At 43.2% G+C, this 14,676-nt stretch overlaps 1 protein-coding gene across 1 annotated transcript; it reads left to right on the forward strand.

The window, feature by feature from the left end:
- Window positions 1-1,794: 1,794 nt before the first annotated feature.
- On the forward strand, window positions 1,795-5,465 carry IVL (involucrin). Its single transcript, XM_053459029.1, has 3 exons — window positions 1,795-1,819; window positions 4,137-4,746; window positions 4,814-5,465. Exons 1-3 carry the CDS (start codon window positions 1,795-1,797, stop codon window positions 5,463-5,465), a joined length of 1,287 nt encoding a protein of 428 aa, XP_053315004.1.
- The last annotated feature ends 9,211 nt before the right edge of the window (window positions 5,466-14,676 follow it).

Consider the following 14,676-nt stretch of genomic DNA (forward strand, 5'->3'; position numbering starts at 1 on the left):
AGGGGTTAACAAAGGACTTTCCAAACCATGGGATTTCTGTACTAACGACGGGGGAAAAAAAAGCCTATTCCCCGTGGAATTCTGTCAATTCCATACAGGAATATAGTACACCCACTTACTACAGCATAGAGTGTCAGCTCTTCGGGCCAGGGTTGCATAAGAAAAGAATTATTAGTGGAGGTTTTTTTTGTTTGTTTTAGCTGCGATATAAACATAGTTTACATTTTTTTAATTTTAATCAAATTATTATCATGGAAGTTATTTTATAATTCCAATGGTTATGTCAATAAATACCTTTAATGACTTTTAACCAAAAAAAGGTTTTTTTCCCTTAAAATAGGATCTTAAGAGGGTTTCAATTGAAAATTCATGGGGCCAACGGGAATTAAGGGCCGAAGCCTCAATAACGACAGAGTCCCCGGAAACGTAGATGCCCCTGCGACCCGATCCCTGAACAAACCCCTCCCCCCACGCTAACGTTTCGCTAAAACGCTGTAAAGTAAGTTTTTTCCCTTTTTTTTTTCGGCATCGATAATCAGCGAAAGTTTTTACATGGACAGCGTCAAAGAAAGGAAATGTTTTCATCAAAATCTTTTTTTTTTTTTCTTGGGCAGAAAAATAGTTTTTCGGGGCCAAATCCGTTTACGCCACCTGAGACCAAACACACTGATTTGACGCAATGAAATCGGCTGATTTTTTTTTTTTTTTGCCAAAAAGCTCATCCTCTGACTTGTTTCGCTCCAAGCAGCCGCTCCCCAGATTGCTTTATAATGCGCAAGGTGGTCAGGAGGCCAAGAGAGACGCAGGAAGATTAGAATGTACGTAATCCATATCCATCGCTCCCTGCTGCTGTAACGCCGCTTCCCCAACAATCATCTCCAACTATCTACGCCCTGGGGGCTGCATGACGGCCCGACCACAGCTCCTGCGTATGTCTCCGACGGCCGGCAGAAACGGCAATCCAAGGATCCAACGGCCAAGAGAACCGGCTACCCAACAATCCAAAGATCTGATGGCCAAGGTAACCGGCTACCCAACAATCCAAAGATCCGACGGCCAAGGTAACCGGCTACCCGACAATCCAACGATCCGACGGCCAAGGTAACCGGCTACCTGACAATCCAACAATCCGACGGCCGAGAGAACCGGCTACCCAACAATCCAAAGATCCAACAGCCAAGGTAACCGGCTACCCGACAATCCAATGATCCGACGGCCGAGAGAACCGGCTACCCGACAATCCAAAGATTCGACGGCCAAGGTAACCGGCTACCCAACAATCCAAATATCCGACGGCCAAGGTAACCGGCTACCCGACAATCCAAAGATCCGATGGCCAAGGTAACCGGCTACCTGACAATCCAACGATCCGACGGCCGAGAGAACCGGCTACCCAACAATCCAAAGATCCGACAGCCGAGAGAACCGGCTACCCAACAATCCAAATATCTGACGGCCAAGGTAACCGGCTACCTGACAACCAAAGATCCAACAGCCAAGGTGACCGGCTACCTGACAATCCAAAGATCCAACAGCCAAGAGAACCGGCTACCCGACAACCAAAGATCTGACGGCCAAGAGAACCGGCTACCCAACAATCCAAAGATCTGACAGCCAAGGTAACCGGCTACCCGACAATCCAAAGATCCGACGGCCAAGGTAACCGGCTACCCAACAATCCAAATATCCGACGGCCAAGGTAACCGGCTACCCGACAATCCAAAGATCCGACGGCCAAGGTAACCGGCTACTGAAAAATCCAAAGATCTGACGGCCAAGAGAACCGGCTATCCAATGATTCAAATATCCGACAGCCAAGGTAACCGGCTACCTGACAATCGAGAGATCATAAATCATAAATAATATTTATGGTGATTGTGGCTGTCAGCAGGAATCGCCGTCGCCTGTCTGTCGGGTAATTCTTATGAATAGTGGATCGTTTTTAATCAAACATTCATTAGGCCAACGTATCCAGAGCCCATGGGCAGGTGTTCATGAGCATACCTGGATTTGACCCCTGAGTCTCAGGGTTTTTTGCCCCAAACTCCAAGTGAAGGGGCAAATTCCTAGGGTCACTCAGTCTGGAGTTGACTCCTTCCTATCCCCTCCCCCCCCCCGCTGGGATCAGATAGAAGACCCCCAGTTGACGCGTTTGCCCCCAGTATATTATTATTGATACCTCTTCTTGACAAGAATGACAAGTCGAGGCTTCCATGATACATTTGGTGAGTCGCTACATACAGTCTTCATGGGCTATTAAAGGGTTAATATTTCAAGTTTCGGGTCTGTTCACGAGGCCTCAGTGCGCTCGCTCTAGATCGCAGGGTTCCGGATTGAACCTCGTTGGTTTCTGACCTCCTGTCGATTAATGTTCTAGATTAGTGGTGTTTTCCCCAGATTCTAATACCCCCCCCCCCCGTTTATCAGCTATTTGTTGTTTTCCAGGACTGTTACTATTTGTTTTTAGATTATTTAAATGTTTTGGCTTTTACTGTAAAATATAAGAATTTCGGTAAAAAAAAATTTAACCCCCCCCCCAACAACTTATTCATGACCTCGACAGCTGCGATTGGAATCATTTTTGTGCCGGCGGTGTGTGACTTGTAACGCTCGTACATGCGCCGTGGGCTCCGTTTACAAAGAGTAAAGGAAACCCACAAAACTAAATTTAGTATTTTTTTTTTGACCACAGAGAAACTGCCGGAAAACTAACTCTGAGTTCTACAATCTTCTGCAGCCAAACTGCATTATTTATTTCATTATAAAAAATATATATTTTATTTTAATTCTAATATTTTTCAATAATCTTTTTTAAAAAAATCCCTTTTAAAGTACTTTACCATTTCTGTTATTGCTGAATGCTCCTTCTGAGTTTTTAATCCAAACTTTTGCCTTATTTAAATTTTTTTTCACGGGGAAAGTTAATTGTCATGTGACACAATGGCAGGCTCTGATAGGTTATTGCCATAGATTTATTTTTTTAAAAAAAAGCCTCTGCTTTCTATTTGCTTAAAATGATATGCTTTCACAACAATGCTCTAATCACAAAATTTGTTATCAATGGGCCATGAAGACCCCATAAAAAACTCCAGCCTTTAGCCACACCCCCAGCTAATCCCCTCAATCAAAAGTGTTTAAAAATTGAGATATGGTGATGGTTTATGAAAGGGTTAATATTCTGAACGACGATTATTAATGCATCTTTAACATATATTTTTTTGTTTTAGAAATGCATTTTTGGCACTGAGTGACTCGCTTGCCGTCATCTTTTCCCCCAAAAAACATACAAAAATAAGAAAATATTTAATGTTATTTATTGCTGTATTTGAAACGATCAGTACCCCCCCTCTTTGAGTCACATGACTACAGGCCAGAATTATGTAGTCCCTTAGAAAACATGAAAGAGTTTTAATTGATTTCATTCTAAAAGTGTTTAATAATTTAAAATGTAATAATGTATTATTATTATTATTATTATTATTATTATTATTATTATTCTATGTATTGTGTTATTTATATGATTTATTTTTTTATTTCATATCATTATAAAATAATTTTAACATTTTTAAAATATAATTCTGCATCATTATTATTATTATATATATATTTCTAATATTCATAATTTAAATATATATTTTCTCGTTCATTTAAGACATAATTTAACGTTTTCTTCATCGGGATTGTAATTTTTGGAGCGCGCTTCCATCTTTGATTCATAAATATCTCTCACATTCCCTCCGGAAACCATAAGGAACCTTTTTATGATTCTTCCATGTAGCCTCGTCGATGGGGACTCGGGAACCTGTTGTGTTGTGTTCCGAGTCGTTAGTTGTCAACTGACTGGGAAAGCAGGTGCCAAGCTGGGCCCCCAGGCTCACGTGCCGTTTGCCCCCTGTGAAGAGCACAGCGGGCTTCTATTCTTCTGACATTAGGGGATTACGAGATTCTGCGGTCATTGTCCTCATTCTGCTTGTGGTGGGACACACGATGCTCCTCTGTATTCTCATCCCATCTGGCGCGGGAACCTCCCAAGACTGGACTTCATGGAAAGGGATCGGAGATCATTGGAGATCCAGAACAAGAGTAGATCCAGAATCATCTTCTAGAACAAGAGTAGATCCAGAATCATCTTCTAGAACAAGAGGAGTCCCAGAATCATCTTCCAGAACAAGAGGAGACCCAGAATCATCTTCCAGAACAAGAGGAGTTCCAGAATCTTCTTCCAGAAAAAGAGGAGTTCCAGAATCATCTTCCAGAACAAGAGGAGTCCCAGAATCATCTTCTAGAACAAGAGGAGTTCCAGAATCATCTTCCAGAACAAGAGGAGATCCAGAATCATCTTCTAGAACAAGAGGAGATCCAGAATCATCTCCCAGAACAAGAGGAGTTCCAGAATCATCTTCCAGAACAAGAGGAGTCCCAGAATCATCTTCCAGAACAAGAGGAGTTCCAGAATCATCTTCCAGAACAAGAGGAGAACCAGGATCATCTTCCAGAACAAGAGGAGTTCCAGAATCATATTCCAGAACAAGAGGAGATCCAGAATCATCTTCCAGAACAAGAGGAGTTCCAGAATCATCTTCCAGAACAAGAGGAGTTCCAGAATCATATTCCAGAACAAGAGGAGATCCAGAATCATCTTCCAGAACAAGAGGAGTCCCAGAATCATCTTCCAGAACAAGAGGAGTTCCAGAATCATCTTCCAGAACAAGAGGAGAACCAGGATCATCTTCCAGAACAAGAGGAGTTCCAGAATCATATTCCAGAACAAGAGGAGATCCAGAATCATCTTCCAGAACAAGAGGAGTTCCAGAATTATCTTCCAGAACAAGGAGTTCCAGAATCATCTTCCAGAACAAGAGGAGTTCCAGAATCATCTTCCAGAACAAGAGGAGATCCAGAATCATCTTCCAGAACAAGAGGAGATCCAGAATCATCTTCCAGAACAAGAGGAGTCCCAGAATCATCTTCCAGAACAAGAGGAGATCCAGAATCATCTTCCAGAACAAGAGGAGATCCAGAATCATCTTCCAGAACAAGAGCAGTTCCAGAATCATCTTCTAGAACAAGAGGAGTTCCAGGATCATCTTCCAGAACAAGAGGAGTCCCAGAATCATCTTCCAGAACAAGAGGAGATCCAGGATCATCTTCTAGAACAAGAGGAGTTCCAGGATCATCTTCCAGAACAAGAGGAGTCCCAGAATCATCTTCCAGAACAAGAGGAGTTCCAGAATCATCTCCCAGAACAAGAGGAGTCCCAGAATCATCTCCCAGAACAAGAGGAGATCCAGAATCATCTTCCAGAACAAGAGGAGTCCCAGAATCATCCTCCAGAACAAGAGGAGATCCAGAATCATCTCCCAGAACAAGAGGAGATCCAGAATCATCTTCCAGAACAAGAGGAGTCCCAGAATCATCTTCCAGAACAAGAGGAGATCCAGAATCATCTTCCAGAACTACAATAGAAAGTCACGTGTGGAGGCTCAGAAGACACTTCAGACGCTGGGCGTTCCAGACAAACGGTGGAAAGGTAGCGGTCGTTAAATAAAATCACTGATCCCACCCAGACGTCCACGAGGAGAGCCACTTAGACCGGACCAAGAAAGTTCCAAACTCTCCGCATCCATTCTCTGTCTGGAATAAAAAGCTTGCGGTGTTTATTTTGGAGCAAACCGAGGAAACATCTGCAGAGCAAACGTACAAAGTCTCACCCGCCGGGGATTTCCTTCTTATTTTCATTTTTCGTTCCGTGGCCTGCGGTCCAAACGCCGCTCCGATAACACGGAATGCGGAGGAGCTGCTCGTGGCGGATCGGGGGGCACCGGCCAAATTCTGTATCTTTATTTCAACCTGGCTGGAAGATTAGCATGGAAGCTTCTGTCTGATGTAAAGACTCAAATCTTAATGATAGATGGATGATGGATGGATAGACAGACGGATGGATGGATAGATAGATAGATAGATAGATAGATAATGGATAGATAGATAGATAGATAGATAGATAGACGGATAGATAATAGATAGATAGATAGATAGATAATAGATAGATAGATAGATGATAGATGGATAGATAGATAATGGAAGGATGGACGGATAGATGGATAGTAAACCGCGCTCTAATATTATAAGCTCCTGAACTTTTGATCCCAATCAGAATCGTCCTCCCGACCCGAAGGATTGAATTCATTTGCAAAATCAGGGCAAAGTTCACCCAAAATGGATCATTTTTTTTGTTTTTTTTCTGATGCTCCAAATGCCACAGAAATTGAGCTTCACGAGGGAGAACATTTCTGAAGCCCCTCCCGGGGTGAGGCTGCGCATGAGAATTCATAAATCATTATTACTCATCAGTTTGTGACGGAATCCACGGGAGACACGGAGTGCGTCGGGCGATACAGATCAGGAGGCAATGAACCATTTACCCATTCTCTACTGTACCGGATCCTTTTATTATACCGCGGGGTACCAACAATACCTGTGTATAGAGCCCAGCCCCCCAATCTGTCACAGACCCCCAGCGCTGTATACAGTAATATAACCCCCAGCGCTGTATACAGTAATATAACCCCCCAGCGCTGTATACAGTAATATAACCCCCAGAGCTGTATACAGTAATATAACCCCCAGAGCTGTATACAGTAATATAACCCCCAGCACTGTATACAGTAATATAACCCCCAGCGCTATATACAGTAATATAACCCCCAGAGCTGTATACAGTAATATAACCCCCTGCACTGTATACAGTAATATAACCCCAGCGCTGTATACAGTAATATAACCCCCAGCGCTGTATACAGTAATATAACCCCAGCACTGTATACAGTAATATAACCCCCAGCGCTGTATACAGTAATTTAACCCCCCAGCACTGTATACAGTAATATAACCCCCAGCGCTGTATACAGTAATATAACCCCCAGCGCTGTATACAGTAATATAACCCCCCAGCGCTGTATACAGTAATATAACCCCCCCAGCGCTGTATACAGTAATATAACCCCCAGCGCTGTATACAGTAATATAACCCCCCAGCACTGTATACAGTAATATAACCCCCAGCACTGTATACAGTAATATAACCCCCAGCGCTGTATACAGTAATATAACCCCCCAGCACTGTATACAGTAATATAACCCCCAGCGCTGTATACAGTAATATAACTCCCCAGCGCTGTATACAGTAATATAACCCCCCAGCGCTGTATACAGTAATATAACCCCCAGCGCTGTATACAGTAATATAACCCCAGCGCTGTATACAGTAATATAACCCCCAGCGCTGTATACAGTAATATAACCCCCAGCGCTGTATACAGTAATATAACCCCCCAGCGCTGTATACAGTAATATAACCCCCAGCGCTATATACAGTAATATAACCCCCAGCGCTGTATACAGTAATATAACCCCCAGCGCTGTATACAGTAATATAACCCCCAGCGCTGTATACAGTAATATAACCCCCAGCGCTGTATACAGTAATATAACCCCCAGCGCTGTATACAGTAATATAACCCCCAGCGCTGTATACAGTAATATAACCCCCAGCGCTGTATACAGTAATATAACCCCCGGCGCTGTATACAGTAATATAACCCCCAGCGCTGTATACAGTAATGTCGGTTGGTGACAAAAACCCCCTTTATCTGCAGAGCTGGAGCCGCCGGTGCTGTCAATCATGTGATATTTTGGGTGAGTTTCCCGGCTCAAACCCCACACTGAGCTGATGCTTTATGACGATGCTAATGAAGTCCGTTCCTCCATAGACTTTCATTACTCAGAGAGTCTGTCTGGTGATTAAGACTGAGCCATTCTATTGTTCCCCACAGGCAGTATGATAAGGAGTCGGGGGGGTTTAGTAGATCGGGGCTCAGATAACAGAGCGAGAATCATACAAACGGCTGATATGCAGCTGCCTGAAAACTTTACAACTGGGGGTGAAACAGAAAATAGCAAAAAATTTGAAAACTTCTGATTCTAGTAATAAATGTTTTGGGGGGGGGGTCCTCTTTATAGCGGATTTGTAAACTTTTTCTACCTCTTACATTTTATGGTTCTGTAAATAAGTCAGACTCAGTATGCGGATCGGGAGCAGCCGGTTGAGCGTCCGGTTCTCAGGGTCCGCGCGCTGTACAGTGCTGCCCCCTGCAGGACGGGATGTATATCGGAATAACTCATTCCCACCGCATCCTGTAGGGGGCAGCACTCTACACGGGTCGCAATCATTTAATGTGTCCCGGAAATAAAACACCAGGTACCCCCCCCTCGCGGATAACGCGTTCAGCGCACGGAATTCTGGTCCGTACAGCGCTACGGAATATGTCGGTGCAATATAAATATCTAATAATAAGCAACGATATTGGAAGTGGAGAGGGGGGAGATGCTCCTTGAAACTTGTCTTCTTTGAAATTTTAGGGGAGGAATAACATCCCGCAGTCTATCTGAATGTTGAATTTCTGCCAGAGAGCGGATGCGTGCGACACAAAGCGAAAAGAGAAAAAAAATGGACTCTAAATGCTGAGCCGGCGGATCCGATGCTTGATCTCTCGCAGCAATAAATGACCCAGCGGATGCCGAGTAATAAAAGCGAGGGTCTGGAGGTCACAGCTGGCCCCTTTCCTGACAGCTATTAAGATTTCCTCTTACACGGATAGTGTTGATACGAGCGGGCGCTCCGTCTGCGCTCACTCCCACTACAGCGACTAATCGAGGAACCCCCTCTATACACAGCATTCCGGTGCTAGAGCAACAGAGACGTTTTCTATGCGGTGGGTATGTGGAACAGCCTCCCCGCAGAGGAGGGTTTGGATTGTTTTAAAATAATGAATGCATTCAGAATCACGCCCGTCAAATTCAGTCCTTAAAAAGTGGCCCCTCGGAGCACATTATCTCCTCTCCTCGAATTATGGGCTTTCATATATAAACCCAGAACTCGCCAGCAGATCGGCCCCATCCGGCCCCCGTCTATTCGCCCGTTTCTCATGCTGTAACGACTCAAACCTTAATCAGTCGTTGGTCTCGTCTTAGATTCAGGAGCCGTATGTCTATCCCATGCATGTTTAATACCCACGCTGTATTACCCTCTACCACTTCTGCTGGGAGGCTGTTCCACTTATCTACCACCCTCTCAGTAAAGTAAAACTTCCGTCCATCCCATCTCAGTCTCTGACTCTCTAGCGTTAGATTCCGGTCTCTTGTTGTAATTTTTCTCCTCCTTCAGTATTAACGTCCCTCCCGTCCTTTATTAACCCCTTTATGGATTTAAATGTCTCTCCCATCCCCCTCTCTCTCTTCTCTCCCAAGCCGGACACATTGAGACCCCGCAGTCTTTCCTCAGTTACTCCTCCAGCAAAGCCTCCAAAAGTTGCCTCTTCAGCATTAGTTTTAGCGAAGCGGAGACTGCTGTGGTATCATCAGCACAAAACGCCATCAAGATAGATGAATGAGGAATTCCTGGCATTAAAGTTGAGGGGAGCGTCTAGAAACGATCAATTAACATCAACATTTTAACTATTTAAAGCAGGGGCGTCCAACCTGCGGCCCTCCAGCTGCTGCAGGACTACATCTCCCATCCTCCTCAGCCAGCCCCTTAGCATTATGGGCGATGTAGTCCTGCAGCAGGTGGAGGGCCGCAGGTTGATGATCTCATGACTCCCATCACTCCTGGTCACGCTGTATCACAGACACTGTTTATTCGATTCTAATCTATATTTTTTTGTTTTTTATGATAAAATCTTTTAGCTGGGGCCGTTCAGGCCACAAAACAAATGGCGGTTAGACCGGCGGAGGTCCAGGGGCTCGGATGCTGGGAATGAAACATTTTTCAGAGATCCCATTTAGGATGACGGTCAAGATGTCTCCAGGGTGCAAAACTATGCAAATCGGCCCAAAAATTCCTTTTTCGGTTTGTTTTTTTGGCCCATTCCGTGTCCTAACCGTTCGTTTCGCACAAAAATCACGGCTCGAATCTCACTCTCTGCTTCCGGCAGCCACTTCTCTGTCTCCCGTCTTCTTCTTTCCCTTTCTCGTCTCCTAACTTCGCTTTTCTTTCTTCCCTCCTGGATCAGAGAGAGAGAGAGAGCAAGAGAGAGAGAGAGACAGAGAGAGAGAGCGAGAGAGACAGAGAGAGAGAGAGAGAGAGACAGAGAGAGACAGAGAGAGAGAGAGAGAGACAGAGAGAGAGAGCGAGAGAGACAGAGAGAGAGAGCGAGAGAGACAGAGAGAGAGAGCGAGAGAGACAGAGAGAGAGAGCGAGAGAGACAGAGAGAGACAGAGAGAGAGAGAGAGAGACAGAGAGAGAGAGAGAGAGCGAGAGAGAGCGAGAGAGAGACAGAGAGAGAGAGCAAGAGAGAGACAGAGTGAGAGAGTGAGAGAGAGAGAGACAGAGTGAGAGAGAGTGAGAGAGAGCGAGAGAGACAGAGAGAGAGAGAGACAGAGTGAGAGAGAGTGAGAGAGAGCGAGAGAGACAGAGTGAGAGAGACAGAGAGAGAGCGAGAGAGACAGAGTGAGAGAGACAGAGAGAGAGCGAGAGAGACAGAGTGAGAGAGACAGAGACAGAGTGAGAGAGACAGAGAGCGGTCGGATGAGGCAAAGGTCAGGACAGGCGGCTCAGGTCCTCAGGCGTTGGACAGGCGGCGGCCGCTGTATTGCTGAATATTCTTACAATAAATATTGACATCTTCTTGACCTGAGCTCCGTTTGTAACGATGTCGCTTTTATTGCGTTAAGATTTTTTAACTCCTTCCTCATCTCGTTGGTTTAAAGAGCGGCGTCTGCAGAAATATCTCCAAAGCGTTACGATGTACTCCCCACCAGACTAACGACAGCGCCGGAGTAATGAGGTCACTCGCCCAATCGGAATCCAGGAAATTATCATTATGTTATACAAAGAAACAGATCGGCCCCATCCGGCCCCCTTCCAGTCGCCCGTTTCTCCTGCTGTAAAGACTCAAACCTTAATCAGTCGTTGGTCTCGTCTTAGATTCAGGAGCCGTATGTCTATCCCACGCATGTTTAATCCCCTCACTGTATTACCCTCTACCACTTCTGCTGGGAGGCTGCTCCACATATCCACCAGCACCCTCTCAGCAAAGCAAGAGTTTCACCTCAGCCTCAGAGCCACTACTTTTAGGAGAATCCCTTATTCCACTTATTTACTAACCTCTCATAATAATAATGAATCACAAGGTTGTCATAATTATGATTTACCATTTTTTTTATTTTTTTTTAATAGTTCAGGAAAATATCTCAAAATGGAAAAAAGGTTCATTTTTATTCTCGCTCTGAATAAAAGCTCCTTCCCGACGTGAGAATCGCACACTGCCCGGTAGATTTCTATGGAAACGCTTTTAATTATAGTTTTAAGACACCCAAAAGCTGCTTACATTTCAAGGGGGCTCTAAATCCCAAATATTTAATTAAAAAAAAAAAGTTAATTACTCAAGAATCTTAAAACTTAACCTCCAATTGAAATTGTTACCCGCTCCATATAATAAATACCTGTATCCACTGGAATTTTGGGGAGAATATTATTATTATTATTATTGTTATCATTATTACTATTATTATTTTTATTATTATTTTTGTTATTATTATTATTATTAAATAAACGCATGTAACGGGGTTTTCCAAAATGAAATATATCTGTATTAGTAATCCCCCCCCCTTGTATACTATGGAAGCAGTCATGTTGGCTTCCTGTTCTCAGGATCCGCGTGATTATTCCTCCCCATTAGGTTATCTCTCCTGTATTGTTACGTTGCTGATTGTTCCTGATTGGTGCAGGCAGCCGTTGTAAGGTCAGGAGGAGGAGGAGGCACAGTGGGGTGGACACCGAAACTCAATATCTTCAAAAACAACTACAATTATTCACCCCCCAGCCTTCTAGTAGATTGTAAGCTCCCAGGACTCCTCTCCTTCTGTCTCACCCCCCTCCTCAGCCTTCTAGTAGATTGCAAGCTCCTAGGACTCCTCTCCCTCTGTCTCACCCCCCTCAGCCTTCTAGTAGATTGTAAGCTCCTGGGACTCCTCTCCTTCTGTCTCACCCCCTCCTCAGCCTTCTAGTAGATTGTAAGCTCCTGGGACTCCTCTCCTTCTGTCTCACCCCCTCCTCAGCCTTCTAGTAGATTGTAAGCTCCCAGGACTCCTCTCCCTCTGTCTCACCCCCTCCTCAGCCTTCTAGTAGATTGTAAGCTCCTAGGACTCCTCTCCCTCTGTATGTCTCAATGCGAGTTCATCTTATTGTGGCTTTAATATATTTTATTATTATTCATATTATTTGATATATTGTTGATTGTAATAATATTATTTCTTTTGTTTTCTCACCGCGTTCTATTAAATAATGAAAGGAAATAACCGCTCCCATTTGCCTTCGATGGTAACGTCCGTTCAGAACGTATGATCGGCGTGAACACGGCCAGACATTCATTAGCCGTGTAACGGGTGGGCCGGGTGGGCCGGGGGTGTTTGCGGAGGGCAGATGCTTTGATTTACATGAGAATGAGCGGAGAATGTGGAGCGATCCCTGTTGACTTTTCGTGGCCCCCGGGATGTCCGTCTGATTGCCCCTCAATGGCGGGGATTAGAAGCTTGTGTACGGATCAAACAGTCGCCGAGATCGCGATGTCCGCCGTGTCTTTGTTTGGAGTGTTTGTGTGTTTATTGCTTCCCTTGAATTTCGCAACATTCTCTCAATGAAGAACTAACTTAGATGAAGAGATAATTCCGTTTATTTGCCTCCTTTATCCAGAAGTATCCCGCGCCAGCAAACACACAAATCACAAATTCATTTATTTAGTAATTACGCTCTTTTTACAACAAACTTCCCGTCTAAAGCCCCTCCAGACAAATAAGCCCCGATGTGATTGTCTCATTTGTCTACTTAGCCTATAACTCAGAGCGGCAACAAGATATAGAGTAACATTTAGCCGCTTTGGTATATTATTATTATTTGGTATTTTATTTATCATATTTATTATTGCTATTATTATTTGTGTTATTATTATTTATTATATATTTTTTATTATATTTATTATATTATTTTTATTATGCTATTATTTATCATAATTATTATTGCTATTATTATTTTTATTTGCATTATTATTTGTTTTATTATTTAGTATTTTATCTATCATATGTATTATTTGTATTATTATTATTATTTAGTATGTTTGTAATATATCATAATTATTATTATTTATTATATATTTTTTATTATATTTATTATATTATTTTTATTATGCTATTATTTATCATAATTATTATTGCTATTATTATTTTTATTTGCATTATTATTTGTTTTATTATTTAGTATTTTATCTATCATATGTATTATTATTTGTATTATTATTATTATTTAGTATGTTTATAATATATCATAATCATTATTTTTATTATTATTTATTATATATTTTTTATTATATTTATTATATTATGTTTAAGTAATAATAATATATGTATTATTATTTATTTGTTATCTTTTATATAGCGCCGTCAGGTTCCGTAGCGCTGTACAATGGGTAGACAGGACATAACAAGTAGTATGTAACATAACAATTTGACTAACAGAGACAACAGGTGAGGAGGGCCCTGCGCACAGGAGCTTACAGTCTAAATAAATAGCCTTTTTTTCTGGATTATTGGGAAAGGTTGGTTATTTTGCATTTTATTAAGACGTTTAGTTGATAAAACAAATTTATAATGAAATAGATGTAACTTTATTGCGCCATCCCCCGTAGGAGAGGGAGGTGGGCAGGCTGCTGGTGGTCCTTTACATCGTTTGCTTAGCCTTGGTCTTCATACCAGCGCTGGAATGTACGGAGCGTAAGAGGGCCGCCGGTGGTATGTCCTGTAATATCAGACCTGGCCTTCACTCCTCCTCCTCCGAGGAAGATAAATTACTCAAGATGAAGAGCGTCTCCTCACCCATGGAATGCAGGGGCTCGCTCCAAGAATACGGAGGAACAAAACATTTCATGGCAGATAAGAACCATTCGGCCCATCCGGTCTGCCTGTTTTTAATGTTGTTGGTCACGTAGATTCAGGAGCCGTATGTCTATCCCATGCATGTTTAATCCCCTCACTGTAATACCCTCTACCACCTCTGCTGGGAGGCTGTTCCACTTATCTACCACCCTCTCAGTAAAGTAAAACTTCCTTCCGTTCCATCTCAGTCTCTGACTCTCTAGTGTTGGATTCCGCTCTCTTGTTGTAACTTTTCTCCTCCTTTGAAATAAATTCCCTCCTGTACTTTGTGAAATAACTTTATGTATTTAAATGTCTCTCACATCCCATCTCTCTCTCTTCCCTCCTTTATTATCCCTTAGTCTTTCCTGATCAGGCCCTACAATGGAGATTTCGCCCCAGGTGGCAAGTCTTGGGCCGGCCCTGATCCGGATCATTCCTTACCTGCAACCCATTCCCCATTTTATTCGCCCTCCTCTGAGTTCTCTCCAATGTGTAAATATGGGGTCTCCAGAACTGTACCCACTACTCTCGGCGGCAGAACCTCCTCTCACGCTTCCAGACGCCTCTCGTTATAAACTCCGCTCTCCGGCAGGATCTCCCTCCAGTGAATCAAAGCTGCTTCTAATCTCACAATCCAGAAATTTAGCTTTTCTTTGACCCGAGGTTCGTTCATCGTCTGCAGCTGCCATTTTACTACAAACTGAACAT

This window comes from Spea bombifrons, chromosome 3 (assembly GCF_027358695.1).
Source record: "Spea bombifrons isolate aSpeBom1 chromosome 3, aSpeBom1.2.pri, whole genome shotgun sequence".
NCBI classification, from domain to species: Eukaryota; Metazoa; Chordata; class Amphibia; order Anura; family Pelobatidae; genus Spea; species Spea bombifrons.

Coding starts and splice junctions, on each gene's coding strand:
- IVL (XM_053459029.1), top strand. CDS start 1,795: ATGATTCAAATATCCGACAGCCAAG. Junction 1,820..4,136: donor TCAAATATCCGACAGCCAAG/GTAACCGGCTAC, acceptor ATCATCTTCTAG/AACAAGAGGAGTCCCAGAAT. Junction 4,747..4,813: donor CATCTTCCAGAACAAGAGGA/GTTCCAGAATCA, acceptor GAGGAGTTCCAG/AATTATCTTCCAGAACAAGG.